This window comes from Marmota marmota, unplaced genomic scaffold (assembly GCF_001458135.2).
Source record: "Marmota marmota marmota unplaced genomic scaffold, marMar, whole genome shotgun sequence".
Lineage (NCBI taxonomy): Eukaryota > Metazoa > Chordata > Mammalia > Rodentia > Sciuridae > Marmota > Marmota marmota.
The window spans coordinates 52,885,088-52,907,120 of NW_026000229.1; the positions used below are offsets into that span (position 1 = coordinate 52,885,088).

At 35.3% G+C, this 22,033-nt stretch overlaps 1 protein-coding gene across 16 annotated transcripts in view; it reads left to right on the plus strand.

Moving 5' to 3' along the window:
• The window catches only part of Kiaa0586 (KIAA0586 ortholog), a 124,134-nt gene that overhangs the window by 96,325 nt on the left and 5,776 nt on the right, over positions 1–22,033 (plus strand). For 12 of the 16 annotated variants that reach the window (XM_048793284.1, XM_048793295.1, XM_048793279.1 and 9 more), the window contains one exon: positions 18,595–18,651. The exons of 3 other annotated variants lie outside the window; for them this stretch is intronic. In XM_048793284.1, the coding sequence (XP_048649241.1) occupies positions 18,595–18,651 (57 nt within the window). Of the gene's footprint in view, positions 1–1,684; positions 1,745–18,594; positions 18,652–22,033 lie in introns of those variants that run through there. One more of the 16 variants, XM_048793294.1, reaches the window with a different exon arrangement.

Here is a 22,033-nt window from a genome sequence, read left to right on the forward strand (position 1 = left end):
GTTGCCAAAGGTCCAGTATATAGGTAGACACATTGGAAGTTACAGATACAAGGGAATTTATAGCCACTTGTGGGCTTCCTCCCCACAGATCTTTAGAGAAAAATTAGGGGAGGGCAAGAGAATGGAAAGAATCTCCTTCATTGGTAAGGCCTAGGTGGCTATCAGTTCCAGACAGAGGAGACCCTGTTTTGACCCATTGTCTATAAGAAAAAAAGCCTTAAGCCACCCAACAGGGGGCTGCATATCTAATGCATCCAGGGTACAGGTAAAAACTCATTGCTAGGGGAAAGGTAAAGAAAAGACTATCTACCCTTGGGAAAGAGGAAGGAAAGATTGGGCCCACAATCTTATGTAAATACTATTAAAAGTTTCCTGTTGCTGTCTGGTATGGTGGCACATGCCCGTAATCCCAGCAACTAGGAAGGCTGAAGAGGCTGGAGGATCTCAAGTTTGAGGTCAGCCTCAGCAATTTAAGAAGACCCTCAACAACTTGGCAAGACCTTGTTTCAAAATTTAAAAATGAAAAGGCTAGAAATGTAGATCAGTGGTAAAGTACCCCTGGATTCAATCCCCAGGATCAAAAAAGAAAAAAAAAAAGTTTTCTATTGCAGGAGGAGGGGTGGGAAAATCCTTCACAAAACTTGCCAAAGGGTCAAGGCAGAATTTGGCTGCCACAGGAAGGAGAAGCAGGGTCACTCCATCATGAGTTCTATCATGGGCCCCAGGCCTACTGAATCCGCCTGGGACTGATATGGGACTAGGATAACAGAGAACCATGCCATTCCCCACCTTGAGAACAACTGGATAATGAGCAGCAGTAGCAGGATCTCAAAACTCATGCTCTGGAGCAGGTAGTTGCACAGTGAAGGCCAAAAGCTGATGGTGGAAAAGAAACACTGAGGAAAACTCTTGGGCATCCTAGGGCCCACTCTAAAAACAGAGTAACACCAGAAGAATTTGAAATGCAGCAACGGCAAATCTCAAAGCCAGCTTAATTCATGACTTTGTTGACTCAACCCTTCCCACTAGTGGCCTACTTACAGAAGAGGTATTTCCATTTTCATACATTAATATCTTTATTTTTGTCTCTATTGTTTTATCTACAATAGCAGTTAATAAAAATTAAAAGAAAATAAGAAAAAACAATGACAATGTACTTCTTTTTCTTTCTTTCTTTTTTCCCTGTGAGATCAAATCCAGAGCCTTGCATGTGCTGGGCAAGTGCTCGATCACTGAGTTTCATCCCCAGCCTTCTGTTTTTTATTTCTTTTCTAAGAGTTGGGGTTTCACTGTGTTGCCCAGGCTATCCCTGAACTACTGGTTAATTCTCTTGTCTCAGCTTTACTGGTAGCTGGGACTATCAGCACGTGCCACCATGCTTAGCACAATCTTACTCTTAAGAAACCAAGCAATCAACAGAACAAGGATCAGTGGTCTCATATGTTGAAATTGTCAGTAAATTAGCTATGTAAAGGCCCCAGTAGGAAAAGTTGACAAAATATGTATGAATAGAGTATGAAAACTTGAACAAAGAGGTACAAATAAAAAGAAAGGGTCAAATTATCACGAGCCCTCTGTGGGCTGTGTGTGGACTGTTGTGCATCATAGCCTAATGAGGGGATAGGTCTGGCATTGGGAACCTCCTGTGGCACCCCCACAGGGATTGATTGATCGCCTGTTGCAGGTAAACTTCCCCCTCAAGCTCTGCCAGAGATCCCACACAGCACCTGAGGTGGGTGTGACCTGAGAAGATGCCAATCAACCTGCTGACTACTAGACATCATGAAGCAAGATTCTGCCCTTGAAACCTTATCCCTGCCTTTGATGTACCCCCTTAAATAAACCACTGGAGCCATCTTTTCTTTGTCTAGTTCTAGAGCCCAGGTGGACTAGATCTATCAGGGCTTTCACGTTTATAAGTATATTTCTGAATATTTATGTTTTTGTTATTCACTAATTTTTAAGAACTCCCCAATGAGACTCTGGCTGTCACTACCATTATCAAGTCTTGAGGTGGAGTATAGTCATAAAGAATGACATCCGTGGTCTTATCAGTGGACTCAACATAGCCAAGAAATCAGTAAACTTGAAGATAGCCAATAGAAATTGAAACACAAAAAGGAGACTGAGAAAAAAGACTGAGCATTCAAGAGTTATGGGGCAATACCAGACAGCCTAACATACTTATAATTGGAATCCCAGCAAGAAAAGAAAGCAAATGGGAAAGAAGTACTTGAGGAAATCATTCAATAATTTTATGGGAATAATGAATATAAACCATAGATCCAAGAATTTCAGAGAACTCTATCCAAGGTGAAAAGAAAAAAATATGTATACACATAATATTCAGGAAGGTAGAGCAACTCTAATTCTGTTACATTCATGGTGGGAATACAAAACGGAACAGCCACCTTGGAAAACAATTTGGTTGTTTCTTATAAATTACATATATTTACTGTATTTACTCAAAAGAAATGAAAATTTATGTTCACAGAAAACCTGTACTAAAATGTCTTTTAGTGGTTTTGCTCATAACTCCCCAAAGTTGGAATCAACCAAATGTCCTTCAACGCGTAAATAAATAACCTGTGATACATAGATACAGTGGAATCTATTAGCAATTAAAGGGAATGAACTTCTGGTATACACACAACAGAGCAAATGAAACTCAGCTTCTTTTTATGAAGTAAAAGAAACCAAATCAAGAAGATACATATATACTGTATGGTCCCATTTACATGACATTTTAGAAAAGGCAAAATTATAGAGGACAGATCAGTGGTTGCCCACCAGGGGAGTTCAAATAACAGGAAGGAAATTTCGAGGATAATGAAAATGATTGGGGTAGTGATTATATAATCCAGTGAATTTGTCAAGGGTAAATTTTACTGATTATGAACTATATTCAAATGACATAAGTAAATATTGCTGAGTTTATGATATTTCTTTTTCCATTATGAGTTTTCTTAATTAACATTATGAAAATGTATTATTTGGGAAGGTATGAGAGATTGTGTTGTTAAAAGGTATGTAAATGTGGGGGCTGGGGTTGTGGCTCAGTGATAGAGCACTTGCCTTGCATGTGTGAGGCACTGGATTCAATTCTCAGCACCACATATAAATAAATGAATAAAATAAAGGTCCATCAACAACTAAAAAAATATTTTTAAAAAGGTATGTAAATGTGGTGCTGAGTATATTATATATTACATTTATGTATTCTTACATCTTTTTCTTCTGTTTAACACTTCAGGAGGGAATAGTTTGATATATTTTATAGTACAATATATTTTCAGTATAATGTACACTGAATTTTAGGTGTTTATTAAAATTAAATTCCATTCATCTAGGTGTGGTGGTAGACTCAGGAAGCTGAGGCAGGAGGCTCACTTGAGCTCACAAGTTTAAGACCAGCCTAGTTAACATTGCAAAACCCCATCTCAAAAATAAATAAATTCCATCCAAACCAAAAGTTCCGAACACTTGTGCTTTGTAGTTAGTAGCAGTTATCTAGAAACAAAAAATGGTATTGTATGTGCTAAAAAATCCAAAATGCTCAATAGAAATACTCTCATTTTACAATGTGATTTTTAGATTTTAGAAAGGAAAGAACTGTCAGCCCCTAACTTATGGCTTTTTCATACACATCCAGTATAACTAATTGATCTGGTTAAATGAACAATAATGGAACCCTCTCCATTATCCCCACTTCAAATCCTCAATGCTTTTGTGCATTATTGTCCTCCACCTGGAGTTACCTTCTCTCTGCACCTTGTGTGCCTACAAATTATTTGTTCTTCAACATTTAGTCCCGTCTTTCTGAGCCTTTACTGAATGTCTGATTAAAAATAATGCATTCAGGGGCTGGAGTTGTAACTCAATGGTGGAGCACTTGTCTCGCACATGTGAGGTACTACATTTGAACCTCAGTACCACAGAAAAATAAATAAAAAAAAAAGATATTGTGTCCATAAAAAAAATAAAAAGTAATGCATTCATTTTAACCTACCCTTCCCCCCATCTTTTTTCTTCCCTGAACATAATCATTATCTTAGTAGTAATCTCCATTTACTGAAGGCTTATCAGGCATTGTATCGTTGTTTCATTTATTCTTCAAAATACCATATCAGGAAGGTAGTTTTAATTTCATTTTATTACAGAGTGAGAAATAAGATTCATTACGGTTAACTAATTTTCCGAAAGCACACAATTTAGAAATTGTAGCTCTGGAATTCAAGTCCATATCCTCAAAACTTAGTAATAGCAAAACAAAACAATCCAGTTTTAAAAATGGGTCAAAAATTACAAAGCTGATGCTTTTTTTCTTGGTTTTTTTTTTCAATATTTTTTTAGTTATAGGTGGGCACAATATCTTTATTTTATTTCATTTTTTTAACTTTTTTAGTTGAACGTCTTTATTTTACTTATTTATTTTATGTGGTGCAAAGGATTAAACCCAGTGCCTCACAAATGCAAGGCAAACGCTCTACCATTGAGCCTCAACTTCAGCCCCATTTATTTTATTTTTATGTGGTGCTTTAGATAGAACCTAGTGCCTCACGCATGTTAGGCGAGCTCTCTACTTCTTGAGCCACAACCCCAGCCCTTTTTCCTTGTTTTATACTGCATAATGAATAAGCATTTGACAGATACTTATCATGTGACTTAACAAATTGTTGGCAAGAGCTGCTTTTATCATTTCTGTAATCCCTAGGCCTATTATTTAAAATTTAAGGAAAAGTAATATATGGACTGGCTTTGTGATTTTTTTTTTGGTTAAAATAACGTTATCTTGTTTTTTACAGAGTTTCTTTCCCAGTGTAGCATTGTGCATAGCACACAGTTGATGATCAGTAAGTGTCCACTAAATTGAATTTGATGATCACAGTATTTACTATTGACTATGAATCACATTTTTTTAGAGAGAGAGAGAGAGAGAGAGAGAATTTTTTAATATTTATTTTTTAGTTTTCGGCAGACACAACATCTTTGTTTGTATGTGGTGCTGAGGATTGAACCCAGGCCGCATGCATGCCAGGCAAGTGCGCTACCGCTTGAGCCACATCCCCAGCCCTATGAATCACATTTAATTCTATCATTTAGTGCTGGGAGCCATTAGCCAAGTAGGTATGACAGTTTCCTTGCCAGCATACCCCATGTTGCTTAGTGGAAGGACTCGTGGAAATAGGACATTTTGCAGTGATATTGCATGTAGGTGACCTTGCTCAAGGACCAGGGCGGATTAGGGTGTTCCCGGTTTAGGATAATCGGGTTTAGGGCGTTCCAGGTTTAAGATTATTCCTGCTGGGAATAGGGCGTATCCTGCTGCCTGAGTTCCCCTTGAGTTCTCACGGGATTCAGACAGTATTTTTTGGGAGATAGAAGCCCAGTGGAGGTGGATTTGGGCAGAGAACGTGGATTTCCCCAGAACGTGTTTGTAGATGGCTGGTGTGAGTTCGGGAATAAAGAGTTGCTGTTTGAATCTACAAGCTGTGTGGTGGCTCGTGATTGTGTGCCCAGCCAGACTGCGGCATTTGTGCCCAGCCAGACTGCGGCAATTTAGTAATAAGATAGAAGAAAGGCAAGAGAGAAAATTAGAATATTTCATTACAGTCATTTTTTAAGTTATTGACACTCTTGGTACAGAGTGGAATAATCTAAAGTCATTTTTAATTGCTTTTCTAAAAGATTTGTGGTTTCTTTTGTAGTAGTAATAATAAATTTTCATCTTCAAGGTCATATTAGTTGAACAGAGGGTAGGGGAAGCTAAGAATGTGACCAAAGGTGAGGAAAATAAAGTCAGGTTTTATATTAGAATGTGGGCAGTCTTTTTGTACTTCAGACAACAGAGAAAAACACTGGTCATTCATTCATTTTAAATATTGGTATTAATTTAGATACTATCTATATACTTCTCCCTTATAAAAGTGTATTATTATTGTTTTTTATTATATTCAAAAAGTTGCAAAACTATCACCAATCTCTAATTCCAGAACATTTTCTTTTACACCCTGCCCCCCAAAAAAACAAAAAACACACCCATTTGTTGTTATTCTTCATTCTCACCTCCCCCTGCCCTGGGAACCACTAATCTAATTCCTATCTTTTTTTGATTTACCTTTTCTGGACATTTCAAAGAAATAGAAATATACCTTAAGTGGTTTTTTGGTTTGATTTCTTTCACTTAACCTAATGTTTTCAAGGAACATTCATGTTGTAGTAGATATCTACTGTATTTGGCTATGCGTTGTCCCCCATCTGTTTACGTGTGGAAGGAAGCCTTGATCCCCAGTGCAGCAATGTTCAGAGGTCAGGTTTTTAGGAAATGATTGGATCATGAGAGCTCTAACCTCATCATTGGATTGATCTATTGATGAATTAATAATTTAATGGCATTATTGAGAGATAGTGGAACTCAGAGGAGGTGGGACCTCACTGGAGTAAGTGGGTCACTGGGGGTATGCCCTGGGGGATATATCTTGTCCCTGGCTCCTTCCTCCCTCTTTCTCTACTTCTGAGCAATCGGGAGATGAGCAGCTTTCATAGATCATGTCCTTCTGCCATGATGTTCTGCTTCACCTCAGGACCAAAGCAGTGGAGCCAGCTGGCCATGAACTGAAACTACTGAAACTATGAACCAAAATAAATCTTTCCTCTGTTATTTTTCTTTCAAGTATTTTATCATAGTAACCAAAAGTTGACTAACACAATTATTTGATTTCTTTTTATGCTTGAGTAATATTCCCTTACACATTCATTTTCAGGTCAGCCTTTTTTAGTATCCCTATTAGGTAGTTCTGTGGATCTAGAGATCTTCCTGCTTCATCCTGCTAAGTAGCTGGGGATTATAGTCATGCACCACTATGCCTGCTTTAATTTTCTTTTTGTAGCATTAATTATACATTGTGTATGGAAAGCTTAGATTTTTCTCAAGTCTATCATTAAATGCATCTCACCAGAAGCATACACCAGGATTATTTTGAAGACTCACAAACATTCCAAAAAACCTCTGCAACCCTTTCATTGTTCTTAGCCAGATTTTCTTAAACCTGACTTTAAATTTTTTATTGATGTAAAATATAAGTCATTAGATCAATTAGTAGCCTTTATTTAACAACCACTAAAAATAATTTAACCTTATAAAAATAATAATCTCCGAGGTAAATGTAGATTTGATGACATCTTTATACATTTATATTGATCAGATAAATACTTTAGTCTTTGGGAGCAGAGGAATCATCTCCAGTTCAATAGAACCAAAGGTCATAATTGTGGCTAGTGGTAGGATGTGATCTGACTTATAATTTAGTAATATTTTTATTATACCATGCTGCCCTCTTCCAAATAAAATTACATATAATTGCAAGTTAATATATTATGAATGCTGTTCTTCTAATCACCATCATAATTGTTCATTTAACTGTTGTAGTGATTTTAGTTTTCTATAAATAAAGTAAAATCTAAGTAGACTATTTTATCCAAGAGAGTAATAGATTGTTCTACTAACCTAGTTCTACCCATTTTCTTCATATATTGGAAATAAAAGAGAAGGTTGACTATTTCAATTTAAAATTATTAGAACAAAATAGTATTATAGGCTTATTATACTTGTAGGATGAGCCACTAATGGATAGTTTGTTAGTCTCTAATATAGTGTTTCTTAAACTTTAATAGACATGAAAGTACTTATTTAACATGTAGATCCTAGGCGTCCCCTGAAACTCTGCCTGAGGCAGGGCCTGGGAATAGGAAAGTTAAACTAGTACCCCTGAGTCTGGCACAGGAGAGGGAGGATTACCCTTTGAGAAACACTGCTTAGTGAGTGGCTCCAGTTGTTTGGCGGACTTGGTTCTCCATGGAGTTAGAGGTGTTACAGCATAGAACATGCAAGATACTTAATCTCTCTCTGCTTTTCTTGTTTGTGATATAGTACATATTTTTATAGGTTGATACAGTAATTAAAAACAAAATGCACTTATAATAGGATCTGACATATATTAAGAGTAATAAAAGTATTATTTATTAGCATGGCTGTATCTAGGAAATCTCTTCTTTTTAATACTCATGTTGTAATCAACTCTCCTTTAACAAATAGGGATTGAACATGTATTAGTCTTAAGCTTTATGAGAAAAACCTAAAGGTGGTCTGTGTAGTGTTAGGGCGATAAATTGAACATTTTGCCTCCTTAGTGAATATAATTAAGATTATACTATAATTATATATGCTACATACCTCAGATTCTTTTACATAATTTTCCATAGATTTGTATGTTTGGTAGCTAAGGTGAAGGTTATTAACCAGGGCAATTTCCGGCATAATTCTAGACATTGAAAGGTGAAGATTTTAGTAAATTGCATTCTGTCAACAATTCTCTCATCTTTAAATCCCAAAGAGACTGATAATTCAAGAGTTCAACATTCATGTATAGGCTATGACATACTGATTAGAAGTGTAATTAAGACTTGAGGGCGGGCTGGGGATGTGGCTCAAGCGGTAGCGCGCTCGCCTGGCATGCGTGCGGCCCGGGTTCGATCTTCAGCCCCACATACAAACAAAGATGTTGTGTCCGCCAAAAACTAAAAAATAAATATTAAAATTCTAAAAAAAAAAAGACTTAGGGCAGTATGTGTACACATGAAAATATTTTAAAATTATTAAATTATTAGGGGGAAAACCCCTTGAATTTCTAACAACAAAAGATAACACAATTTCATTTATTATCCTTATAAACATATGTTCTTGGCAAACATTTTTTTCCCTTTTATTGTCCTTACATATTTTATTATGTAGAAAAGTTAATGTTTAATTTGATTAAACTTTCTTATCCATAATAATTTTGCTTTTTACCCCTATTATCATTTCATGTTATATAGAATAAGATTTTTGTTTTTGTAAAATGCCCCAAACTTGTGCCTTTGGTTGAACATTTTTGGTTGAAGCAAATATCTAACATCATCTAGGAAGGTCTGATACTGGTAGCTTTATGGAGGAAGGAAAAAAAAAAAACAACACTAATTTTTTTTTTAAATGGGAAAAATCTCCCAAGAATTGTACTTTGCCACAGAAAACAGATAATATTAAGTAAATGCCATAGTTCTTCCCATGTGATTCATATGTAAAACACATAATTCAAGCTTAATGGCAGCTCTTAAAAGACATGTCATATCAAAGCAAACCTATGATGATTTAGAAATGAAATGCAAATGAGGGTGCCAGACACTGGAGGTGAGAGGAACAAACTAAAATTTGGATTTAGGCATGTGAGGGTCTTCTAGGCTTGCTTCATTGATTTGGAATGATGTTTTGGTATCTGTTTATGAAGAAGAGGTTCTAAGGGAATTGTCTTTAAACCTAGTTCCATTGCTTACAATATCTGGTCTTAAAAGAATTCAAATATATTCTTTCCTGTGTAAATCCATCTTTTTAAAGGAATAGATGAGATGTAGACTGAGATTTAAATGATGCTGTGTTGAAGCAATAGTGCATTGATTAGCTGGGACTACGATTTCTAAGAGGGCTTTTTATTACCTTTCATTATATATGCTACATACCTCGGATTCTTTTACGTAATTTTCCATTGATTTATATGTTTGATAGCTAAGGTGAAACTTCTTCTTTTGTAAGGTCTACTCTTTCCAATGTAAAGAGTTCTGGCTGCTCTGCCCTCAACTTCAACACCTCCGTTGTTTTTGAAGTACCAATATATTGAGGAAGAACAGCTTTACTATTTAGAATATGTGGGGGTAACTGTTTTATTAAGGATATAGCTTTTTTCCCCTCTTCCCTCCCCTAACTAACCTGGTTGGTTTTGAGTAATGAGACAAGGATGCAGGTATTTGGAGGTGGCTAGTGCATTAGTTAAATGGAGCCACTTTGGTCATATTTTCTCCCATGTGTGGTGGCATCTCCATTTACTCAATCCTTTTTCTTCTTGGCTGTCTATTCCTGGGGCTCCATATCATTTTGGGTGGGGATACCAGGGATTAAACCCAGGGGTGCTTAACCACTAAGCCACATCCCCAGCCCTTTTTCATATTTTATTTTGAGACAAGGTCTTGCTAAGTTACATATGGCCTCTAAAGGTTGCTGAGGCTGGCCTTGAACTTGCGTTCCTTCTGCCTCAGCCTCCTGAACTGCTAGGATTACAGGCATGTGCCTCTGAGCCCAGCTCCATATCATTTTTGACCTATAGTTACCTATTGTTTCAGTCCACAGACAGAGTAATTTATAAAAACTAAAAGTTGACTCAGCTCATTGTTCTGAGGGCTGGAAAGTTCAAGATTGGGTAGCTGTCTTTGGTGAGGTCCTCCTCGTTGGTGGGGACTCCGCGGAGTCCCAGAGTAACACCAGGGTATCATGTGATGAGACAGAACATACTAGATCAAGTCTCTCCTCCTCCTTTTTTAAAGTCACACCCCTATGGCCTCATTTAACTTTAATTACCCCCTGAAAGTCCCACCACTAAATAGCACAGTAGGATTAATTTTCTTCCCCTGAATATCTCACAATGAGGATTAAATTTCAATATAAGTTTTGGTGGGGACATTAAAACCATAGCACTTGTGTAAGTACAAGTACAGTGTTTTCACCATCCAAGATTTCAATGTCTCCTTGATCTACACTGATCTCCATTCTGTATTCTATTTTCAAGTGTTTCTGATTTTGTTCCTTTGGAATTAAGATGTAATTTGTCAGATATAGCCAGTTAGCTACTGGGATGTGGGGCTTGGACTGAACTTTTGCTTTTTTCCAGTGATTCTTTTTATTGATTGATCTTATTTAGCTTTCACATAGCACTTACTTCAGTTCTCCACCCTAAACACTAATTTCAATTTTATCTCCTCAATTATTTTTTAATATAAACTTCTTCTTTTGGAAGGTCTTCTCTTTCCAATGTAAAGAGTTCTGGCTGCTCTGCCCTCAACTTCTTATGGCTCTACATTAATCTCATTTTTTCTTTCTTTTTGGGTTGAAGAGTGAGCTGTGATTCCCCCCTTCCCCTTCTGTAGAGGTAATCTTTCCACCTGCAGTTTTTTAATTTTTTTTTTAGTTGTAGATGGACACATACCTTTATTTTATTTATTTATGTTTATGTGGTGCTGACGATCGAACCCAGTGCCTCACACTTGCAAGGCAAGTGCTCTACCAATGAGCCACAGGCTCAGCCCTCTACCTGCAGTTTTGATCCTGTCTAATTTCTATTATTGGCACAGGAAGAGGGGGAAAGATGTAGTCATGAGAGAAAAAAAGAACAGTTGCAGAGAAAGGAAGGAAGTGTGTAAAAGGAAGGGAAAGGTGGGGGTAAATGTGATAGTGGAGAGGATAGGGATGATGTTCAGGCAAGAAAGGGAAAAGACATAATGTGGGGGTGGGATGAGAAAGGATCAGAATCACTTCTTATCTACAGAATGAGATGGGGTAGGTCACTTGTAGCTATACTCACTTAATAATTCTATCTCTCTCAACCCTTCCCCCAGCATACCTACCAGTATCCCCTAATGTGTTAGTGAGATTATTTATTTTTAGTCAAATTCAAGCTCCCCTTGTCCTTTCTCAATCTCCCCTTTGAACCTTTTCTTCCCTGCCCTTTGATAGAACTTCTCCACCTCAGAAACATATTCTTGGTTCACTGGGTGTCCTTGAAACATCCATGCCATTTGGTATTACTTCATTTTTAGCCCTTGTTATCATATCTTTTATGATTTTTTTTTAACAGCTGCCGTCTTGTCTAGAGACAGTGGCCTTGCTTCATTCATCTCAGTACCACCTACTGTCTACCACACTATCTTCAATGGCAGATTCTCAATAAATGTGTATCTAATCAAATGCAGTATGTATCCCTATTCCCCTGTCTAGTTCAATGTTCTTGCTAACAGTTTTCTTCCTTCCTTCCTTCCTTCCTTCCTTCCTTCCTTTCTTTCTTTCTTTCTTTCTTGCCATTTATGCATTAATTTTGAGTAACTGCTATGTGCCAGACATGGTTTAAAGCCTCAAGGATACTGTGAAACATAATAGATAAAATTCCTGCTTTCATGGAGCTTATATACTTGTTAACAGATAAAAAACAAACAAATTTACAACAATTTCAGATAATGAGGAGATAAGAGAAATAAAAGGTTTACCGAAAAATGGTGTCAACTGGCAAATGTGGAATGAGTGCTAATATTGGAATATCAACATTTTCCAACCATCATAATAAAAGTTAGGCAATGCAAAGGTCATTATGGATGCTAAATGCACAGGGAAAGTTTGATGAGGAACAGAATATTTGTATGACCTTAAAGTATCTCCTTGAAAATTAGCTCACTCATTCAAAAGGAAAACAAAAGACAGTATCTTGGTTGAGTGATTAAAATTAATATTGTCATAGAGGGTCAACTGAACATTGTAACTCCATATGTGATATCTGAGCAGGCCACAGTATCTGAGAGTTGATAGTATAGATGCCATTGAAAACAATGAATATGGGTGAAATACCTAAAGTACTGAATATAGCCAGGAAAGAGAAACTTCTAGGCTTGAGGTAGACACTCTAAAGATTTAAAGGTAGGGAAAGAAGGGGGGCCAAAAAGAGGACGTTAGATCCAACAGGTGATAATCCCACAGTATCAAGAACATACTAGTTTGCTCTACATTTTATGGACAGAGAATCCATAATTTTCTTTCTCAGTTAACATTACTTTTTTAACTTCTCACTTATTGGTTATAGTTTTTTTCTATGAGTGTTAGAAGTCTTTGAATGAAACAATCTTTCAAATATTTGATGACAGTAATTATAATTTGAAGTCTGAATGTCATGCTCCTTTTACTATTCCTCATAAAATATTGTATCTAAGCTCTTCACTTAGAAGAGCTTCTATTCTACAAGTCGATGTATCTTGTATAGAGTTACACTAGGACAGACACAGCCACTGCCAAGTCTGGCAGATCTGTTTCTTGCCCTAAACCTACTATGATGAAACAAACATTTCTCAAATGGTTTCCTGCAGAAAGAACTCTTCTACATTGTAGCTTTCATTCTCACAGCAACAGTAAAGTTATCAGTATGTAAAGGTGTTATTTTGTTCAGGTAGGAAAACTGAAGCTCAGAGGGGGTTGAATAGTCTCAGTACTGGTGTGTGTGTGTGTGTATGTGTGTGTATACTAGGAATTGAACCCAGAAGTGCTTGACCACTGTGATACATTCCCTAGCCTTTTTAGTTTTTACAGAGTCCTACGTGATGAAGTTCTTGTCTTCTCTGAAGTCATATTGAGACTTTTATGAGCGAAAAACAAACAAAAAACTTTTACTAAGACTTTTTTCTTAAATTTATGTTAGTCTTTTAGGTTCATGTCTGTCTCTATATAAGCACCCCATAAAAGTAGAAATGGGCAGTTTCACTGAAGTCTGTAAATAATTGTCAGTAAGCCTAAGAATGATAACTGCAAATTTAAGACTTTTTTGAATATAGTTTTTAAAATTTTTTTAATTTTTATTTTTTGGTGGTGTTAGGGCTTGAATCTAGGACATGCACATCACAACACACACTCTACCACTGCTATGTCCCCAGCATTGTGTTTATTTTTAAATTAGTAGTAAATTCAGAAGCCCAAATTATGCTGGGATTTCTAGTGGAAAATACAATTACTTGTGAATTATTTTAAGCTAGAATGCTAATTCCTCTGTTTAATACTAAAACATAAGTATACATGAATATATGGTATGTGGAATACGTATCTGTAAAAGACTGTAAGTGAAATATTATTGCTGAAAGTATTTTAAAATCTAATTGTTAGTGTTTGTTTATACTTATCAGCTCAGAATATACAGGTACAGAACTTGGGTACTTTTTTCCTGTGAATATAAGTACAGTAATACTATATCACCTAATGAAGTCAGAAAAAAATCATTTAGGTAGAAAAGTAGTTCTGCTGAAAGCCCTGTGATTATTGCCTTTAGAGTCATTCTGACTACATTTTTTTTTTAAATCAGGACTTAGGAAGTCCTGGAAATATTATGTTAGATATTTTCTAATTATTGTGTCAGCATGATCAATCATTTTCTAAATTTACCAGTTTCCTGAAATGGTTTAGCCAATGTTCATAACACTTTACAGGAAGTAGCACAAAATTATTTTCTGTGTCCCCATATATTTCTCTTGGTGTCATAAAAGTATATATTGTACAAATGAAATATTTGTCTTTGACAAAAAGGCCTGTACACCAAACTACAATTAATGAATACAAGAATTAGAAATCAAAACTTTGTTTAGTCTGAGGAAAAACAATTCTTTAAACTATAACCACATGGCTGTTTCTTGTTTGCATCAACTCTGGGTGACTGTTACTGTCTTCTGTGAATTCTTGGGCAGGGCCCTGACTTTGTTGAATGAGCCAATTGTTTTCCTTTGTGTTGCCCATCTAGTAAGTTCCCATCTGGTTTGTATCAGACTATTTTCACAGCCAACAACTGCTGCCTTCTCTATATCCTGACACTTTGGGGCCCCATGCTATCAAAGCACTGCTGTGATGGCCTTGCTGGCAGGGCTGTACAGCTGTGCCTCACAGCTTGGAACTATTACCCAGAGTAATGGTAACGTAGAACTTGGACTGGCCCTTATTCCCATTGGTGTCGTGTGTACAGTGAGCAGAAACCTACCCGCCCGACCCTCCTCCCCCACCTGAAACTTACTATTCAACAGAAAATCTTTAAAGCTCTTATTCTAGGATATGAAGTGGTGGTGTTCTTATTTTCTAGTGGCTTCCTGTATTTGAAAGCTCATTTTTCATTCTTTCACTCTTTTAAAAGTTACCAGGTCTGGCCTTGGGGAAGTGAACTAGTCACTCTGTCAGATTTAATTTTTCTTTCCAAATGTAGTTAGAAATGGCTAGATATAGCAAAGCCTATTGTAAAGACTGCACAGATAAGGTAGTGTATTTTTAGTGATAATCACAAGCCATAATTTGAGAGAAGTTTCCATATTTAGGAAGGATCTCTATCACAGAAAATGGATTTTTCTGTGAATAGGTTAATAGGGGTCCTTAGCTTCAAAGTGTTTAGTAAATATTAGGAAGTTACTTTGCCTTCAGCCCTTGGTAGCTATCAGATATCATTTATAAGAATGTTATAATAGTATCCTTCTCTGCACATTGTAGCCTGTATAATATGGCCAAATTAGAATTATAAGAGTTATTGTTGAATAAGAATTACAGTTATGTTTAAGTGTAGTTACAGTGTCATTGCTTTATAAACTTTATTGGCACCCAGAAAAAGAGGGAATTACTGTGCATTTATAGGACATGTTAAGATTTCAGAAACACTTTCAAGATTGGTTGAAATTAGATTCCAATTTGTGTTTCCGTTAAAGAAAGGAGCCAATAATCATAGAACATTGGATATTTTGATAGTAAGCTGTTGGAGAGCAGAGCAACCTCCACAAAAGCTCACTTGCTTCTGACAAGGTTCAGCTTATTGTGTTTCCAGATTTATTTCCTTATAGTCAGCAATATGGACAGTGGCTTAGCAGTAACTAGTCACTTGATGTTAAAGGATATCTGGTAAGATCAGTGTTTTGCCTAACTCATCATTAGAAAACCATTAAAAATTACAAAGATACTACCTTTTAATTGCTGAAACTAATTACTTGGTTTTTTTTACAATTTTAACTTTTTATGGAAAAATAATATACATAAAGAAAAGTATACAAAGCCTAAGTGTACAGATCAAAGAACTGTCAACAAGCAGAGCACATTTGTCAACCAGTACCCAACTCAAGAAACAACATTGTCAGTGACTCCTTAATCCCCTAGTGTTCCCTGTCATTCACAGCCCTGCTCCCATAAGGACGAAACTATTATTCTTACTTCTGAGAGCATAAGTTTAGTTTTGTTATTTTTGAACTTAGGTAAATGAAATCAGAATCCATGGCTTCTTTCACAAGGCAAACCTATTGTAATTTTTAAGATTCTTTTAGTTTTTAAACCATTATGGCATACTTTTATAAAGAATTGTCTGAAAAGAATTTGTTTTAGCAGTGTTTCACAGCCTGTTGAACCAACAGGAAGTGAATTGTAGATAAAGTTGTCTACTAAAACAGAGTCTCACAGTTCTCAACCAGATTTAATGCTGGAATGTCCCCCTCGACATTCTTGCCCCTAAAAGGCAGGCACTCCATGTCATAACACTTAACAGCAATACATTCAAGTACTTAAATGCTTTTTAATGAGTTTTAATAATTAAATGTACATTATTCAAATAAATCATGGTCTACATTTCTGGATAGGTGGGTCATCTATTTTCTGAATTAATTTACTTCTTCGCAGTTGGATGATACAAGCTTTTATGTTGCCAAGATCCTATTTCTGAAAATGCTGTTATTTGAGAGAGTTTATGTACATACTAGTTTTGTAGCCAATAAGCAACTTAATTCGGAATATTGTTTAAAAAGTGTCAACTTCTTTTAATATGGTTTTAAATGCCCTAATAATATTCTTTTTATTTAAGTGAACTTAAAGTGGTATAAAAAAGGCAAGTAACCTGAGTGTTATTAATTTTAGATACCTCCTTATTAGATTTTACCTTAAATTTTGGACACCCATTTAAAAATTCATGTTTTGACTGGGCGCAGTGGTGCACGCCTATGATTCCAGCAACTCAGGATTGAGGTAGATAGATCACAAGTTGGAGGTCAGCCTTAGCAACTTAGCAAGACACCGTCTCAAAATTTAAAAAAATAAAATAAAAAAGGGCTGGGGATATATGTAGCTCTATAGTAAAGTACCCCTTGGTACTTCAATCTCCAGCAACAAAAAATAAAAATAAAATTTCATATTTTATTTTGTGGGTTTTGAGGGGCTTCATCCTTGTTTTGCTGTTAACAGCCATATACTACTATGTAGTTTTCTTGGATAATTTTTAAATACTTTGTTAAAAACAATAGTATAAAGAGTTACAGATTTAAGTATTGCTCTCAAGTCAAAAATTAAAAAAATTTAAAAATATGAGTACAACCATTTTAAATCCCAGATTCCTGTCCTCTTACATAACAATTTTTGAAGAGCTTCTGCACAAGCTATAACATAACAAATGGTTCTTCCATGGGTGATACTGATTGTGATACTGTGACACTGCCATGTTGTTTCTGTGTTTGTATCCTATGACTGTATGTGCTCTGTAAAATCTGAAAGGCAGCAATATTGAGCCACAGGGACCAAGCAGTATCTCCTCTTCCTCTCTAATTCTTGAAACAGTGAGAGTGGGAGTTGAATAAAGATAGTATCTAATTTTTATACCACAATAAGCATAGCTAGTACATTTGAAGGTTTTTTAAAATTATCACAGTTGGAGTTTAATTTTGGTCTCTGTAGATTTCAAATATACGAGTATCTTGTATTTGCTGCTGATTTTCTTTTAAAGCTCTTCTATTTCAGCTTCAGTGTTTTCTTCATTGATTTGTGTTGGATATTTCATATTTTAACATTCTTAATTTTTGTAAGTTTTCCAATAACTATAATAGTTTGACATGGTTTGTTGTTAGTGAGAATATACTGCCCAGTGTAATTAAATATGTTATGCTTATAATTTTGTTCACTTAAATCTTATCTTCTTGAAAAAGCCACCTGAAATTTTTGTTCAATAAAAGATGTGATTTTTTTATCTTAGAAAAAAATGAGAAAATAAATGCTGTTCCATATTATAATTTTTTCCTTATAATTCTGCCCCAAAGAATTTGTTTGAAAAGAGTTATCAATGGCTATTAATTGACTGTATTTCAGAACACAGGTTAATATCATGCCATCAACATGGGCCTTAGTATCCAGGGTATTTTGTTGGCCTGAGAACTACAGTTGTGTAACCCTTATCTGAAATGCTTGGGACCAGAAGTTTTTTGGATTTAGGGTTTTTTAGAATTTTGGCATATTTGCATACATATAATGAGATATCTTGGGAATGGGACTCAATTTTAAACATAAAGTTTATTTATGATTCATATATGTCTTATGCACACAACCTGAAGATAACTTTATACAATATTTTTTGTGTACCTGTGTGTTCACTGTGACTCATCACATGAGATCATGTGTGGATTTTTCACCTGTGGTTTCATGTTGGCATTCAAAAAGTTTCAGATTTGGGAGCATTTCAGGTTTTTGGATTAGGAATACTCAGTTTGTATATGTGCTACAGATTTTTCTCTTTTATTTATTTAACTTTTGTCTGCTTCCTAATTCCCTGGCCATGAAAAGACTTTTTTCCTCCAGCCTATTTTAAATTTTTGTTGGTTTAATAGTATATTGCTCTTCTTTGCTCCTGAAAACTTTATTGGTTGTTTTATGTAGATTGTGTTGAACAATATGCCCCAGGCTGGTCTAGAGAGAAGGGAGATTCTCAACTACTTTTTGTAGTGGTAAAGTATTTTTCTATTGACAGTCATTAAATTTAGTTGTTTAACTTCCTTCTTTACATTAAAGTCACTAGGCCGGGCTTCTATTTATCTAGTTTTATGAGAGTAACTAGAAGTGCATTTGGTTTGTGTTCTTTTTATTGAATAGGAATGAATCATGATTATTTCTATTCTTAAATAAATTTCTTCCAATTTTTTTAATTGCACCAGGTGATATGGATCGAACACAAATTGAGACCAGTCTGTACCTTGCATCTGTATTTACAAGTAAGATCTTTACTTTAAAAGTTCTTGAACTTGGAACTGATTAGTTTTTTTTTTAATTTCCTTAGAATTTCTTTCACATAATAATCAATACAGTAGAAATAGTACTATCAGTTTTTAATTTTTCTAAAATGTGTATAAATTCACCCAAGGTATAGAACTCTCTCCATGTACTAAATTCTCCAAAAGGCAAAAGTTTGAGGACAGAAAACAAATCTATCTTTTCCTTTTGGAAAGTTTATAAAATGTTGAATTAAAAGGCTGCAGGTGTGGTATTGAGAGTACTGAGGATAGTATTCGGGATAATTCCATCTGGGGGAAGGTTATTTGTTGGGACAGGATAGTGTTTAAACTTTGAAGTCAGTTTTAAACAAAGTGAAGCAGCTGGAACCTGGCATAAGAAGAAACAAATCTTTCAGATTAACTATTGCTTTTTTAGAGGAAAAAGAATTAAGAGTTGTTTTTACAGGTGCTGGTACATTTATTCTTCCTATAGGAACTACTTTATTTTTATCTGAAATTATAAATTTAAAATAAGCATTTGTCAACTCATTTGAAAAACAGAAGCAATAGTAAACTCAAAAAAGTGTAATAGGATTTATATGTCTAAGACATATTTTGGGATAAGAATATTGTAACATTTTAAAAACATTCTTTTAAACGTGAAAGTGAGAAATGTTTAATAGTGACTAATTCTGGAAAGCAGAGGCAAATAAAATATTACCTACTATACTTAACATCATCTTTCTAAGCACCTTCTCTATCAGGAAGGATTGTAGAATTTGTTCAGTTCTCAAGCACTGAAGCTATGATGTTGCAAAATTTGCAAGGCTGGGTTAAGTAGGTGAGGAGAATGGAATACAGCAGGACAGTGTACACAGGAATTGAAGCAAGAGTAAATGAGCTCAGGGTAGACGGAAAATGATTCAAGAACCCCCAGCTGAAAAACTGTAACATTCTCACAGACAGCTGGGAAGCAACTACATTGCTGGAACTCAACTCATTTTAAAGATAAGATCTGGTAAATGTGATCTTACTTGTAAATACAGATGCAAGGAACCACAAGACTGGTTCAGCAAGCATTTCAAGGTCCAGTGTGGGCCCAGCATCATGCAACAACTTTGAATAGAAACAAGATAGTCACTGGCCTAGTGGAGCACCTATTTAACGGGAATAGCAGACTCTCAAGCTAGCGTACCTACTGTGCAAGTCACTGGGAAGACAATAACTGTCAGTCCTTGTGTGTGTTTTCAAGGAGTATGTTATCCACAGGAAGTGACAGACACATAAAAAACAATTACAGTGCAATTCAATAAGTGCTGCAATCAAGGAGACTTTGGAGAATAAGGTGTTCACAATTAACAAGAAAGGAACTCCTAATATTTTATGACTACTGCTGGAAAAACAACTCAGAGAAGAATGTGATTCACTTGTACTTGGGTCTGGGGTATCTCTTAAGTCCATAATTCTTAAAAACTTGGGACCCATAGACCCATTTAAGATGCTGAAAGTTATGACCACATATCTCTTTCCCAAATTCTACCTATATGAAAATAATTTGCATGAAGTTTCAGGGTATTCACAGATTCCCCAGTCACCTGTCAATGGACCCTGGGTTAAGATTCTTTCTGTAACTGGATTAAAGATTATTACATTTTGTTTCCTTTTTAATGTAAGAAATGAAACTTTATCTGAATGTGGGAAAACCGAAAAACCCTGGCAATTAAAAGTCATACCCTTACCTATTCATCTTGTAGAACACCAGAAATGCATACATATAACTTGTGTTATGTGTAATCAGTCAAAATGGGGAATTTGAGGTGCTGTACTCCTCCATGGAACTACTGAGAAAACTTGCTTTCTCTGCTTATGTCATATTGTCTTAGGAGACAATGCTTTGTTTGGATTCTTCTCAGTTTGCAAATAAGAGATATAACAGTGGATCACTGTGTTTAAGGATTAAGAGTCAGATTCTGAAACCTGTTGATGAAATAGATTATTTAAACCTAAAAGCTTTTAGAAACCTATGGTAATTGTATTTTTTAAATTATGTAAAATACATAAGCAATATCTTCAATGGATATTAAAAATTCCATATTGCTACTGTGTTAGAATAAATTATTTTTAATTTTTCTGTTCTTTAGTCTTCTAAATCCAGTATCAAAGAACAGAAAACATAAAAAACATTTATTTTGAATTTGAAATACTCTTAAAGCAAAAACTTGGTATTTAGAATGTTTAAAAAGTATATTAAAGTATGTCATAGGAAGCATCAAATACATGGTCTGACTCTATGGCATTCCCAGCCTAAATGTGTGCCAGGTTAAATGACATTCTACAAACCCATGGAATCAAGGAATCATCTTTTTTTAGACCTGAAAACAGCTGTTGAAACAATTACATCATAGAGTAATGACTTGGCTGTGGAAATTTTAAAAGTCAAACTTTAAAAGCATCAAACTATATTTAATATAGGTAGAAGATTTATATTTGCTTTCCTGTGATTTATTAAGATATTATGTCTTTTCTTTAAAAAAATGGAATTTAAACTCTGTGTGGACCATAACTGTATATGAATGTTAACTTTTTTTGCCTGTTAACAGTAATTGAAGTGATGCTTTTCTTTATGTTCCTAGTCAAAAAAAATTTCTTTGAAAGTTCTGAAACTGTGATTTTTAGTTTGTTTAAATGAATGCATTTTTTGAAAGTCTTCCCAAAATGGACATTAGCAAACACCTTTAAATAAGATGGTGAATTTTATTGATATAACTTGATCAAAACACAGTTAAATAGAGTTTAAAATAACAGGATAATTATTTGAAGGCCTTTCATAGTACACTTTTTTAAATTGATTTTTTAAAAATAAATGACAATGGAATGCATTACAATTCCACACATATACAGCACAATTTTTCTTATCTCTGGTTGTATATAAAGTATGTTCACGCCAATTCGTGTCTTCATACATGTACTTTGGATAATGATACCCATCACATTTCACCATCCTTGCCAACCTCCTGCCCCCTCCCTCCCCCTCCCAACCTCTGCCCTATCTAGAGTCCATCTATACATTGAAAACTACAGAACTTTAAAGAAAGAAATCAAAGAAGACCTTAGAAGATGGAAAGACCTATCTTGCTCTTGGATAGGCAGAATTAATATTATAAAAATGATTATATTCCCAAAGGCACTATAAAGATTCAATGCATTTCTGATCAAAATCCCAATGGCATTTCTCATAGAAATAGAAAAAGCAATCATGAAATTCATCTGGAAAAATAAGAGACCCAGAATAGCTAAAGCAATCCTTAGCAAGAAGAGCGAAGCAGGTGGCATAACTATACCAGACCTTAAACTATACTACAGAGCAATAGTAACAAAAACA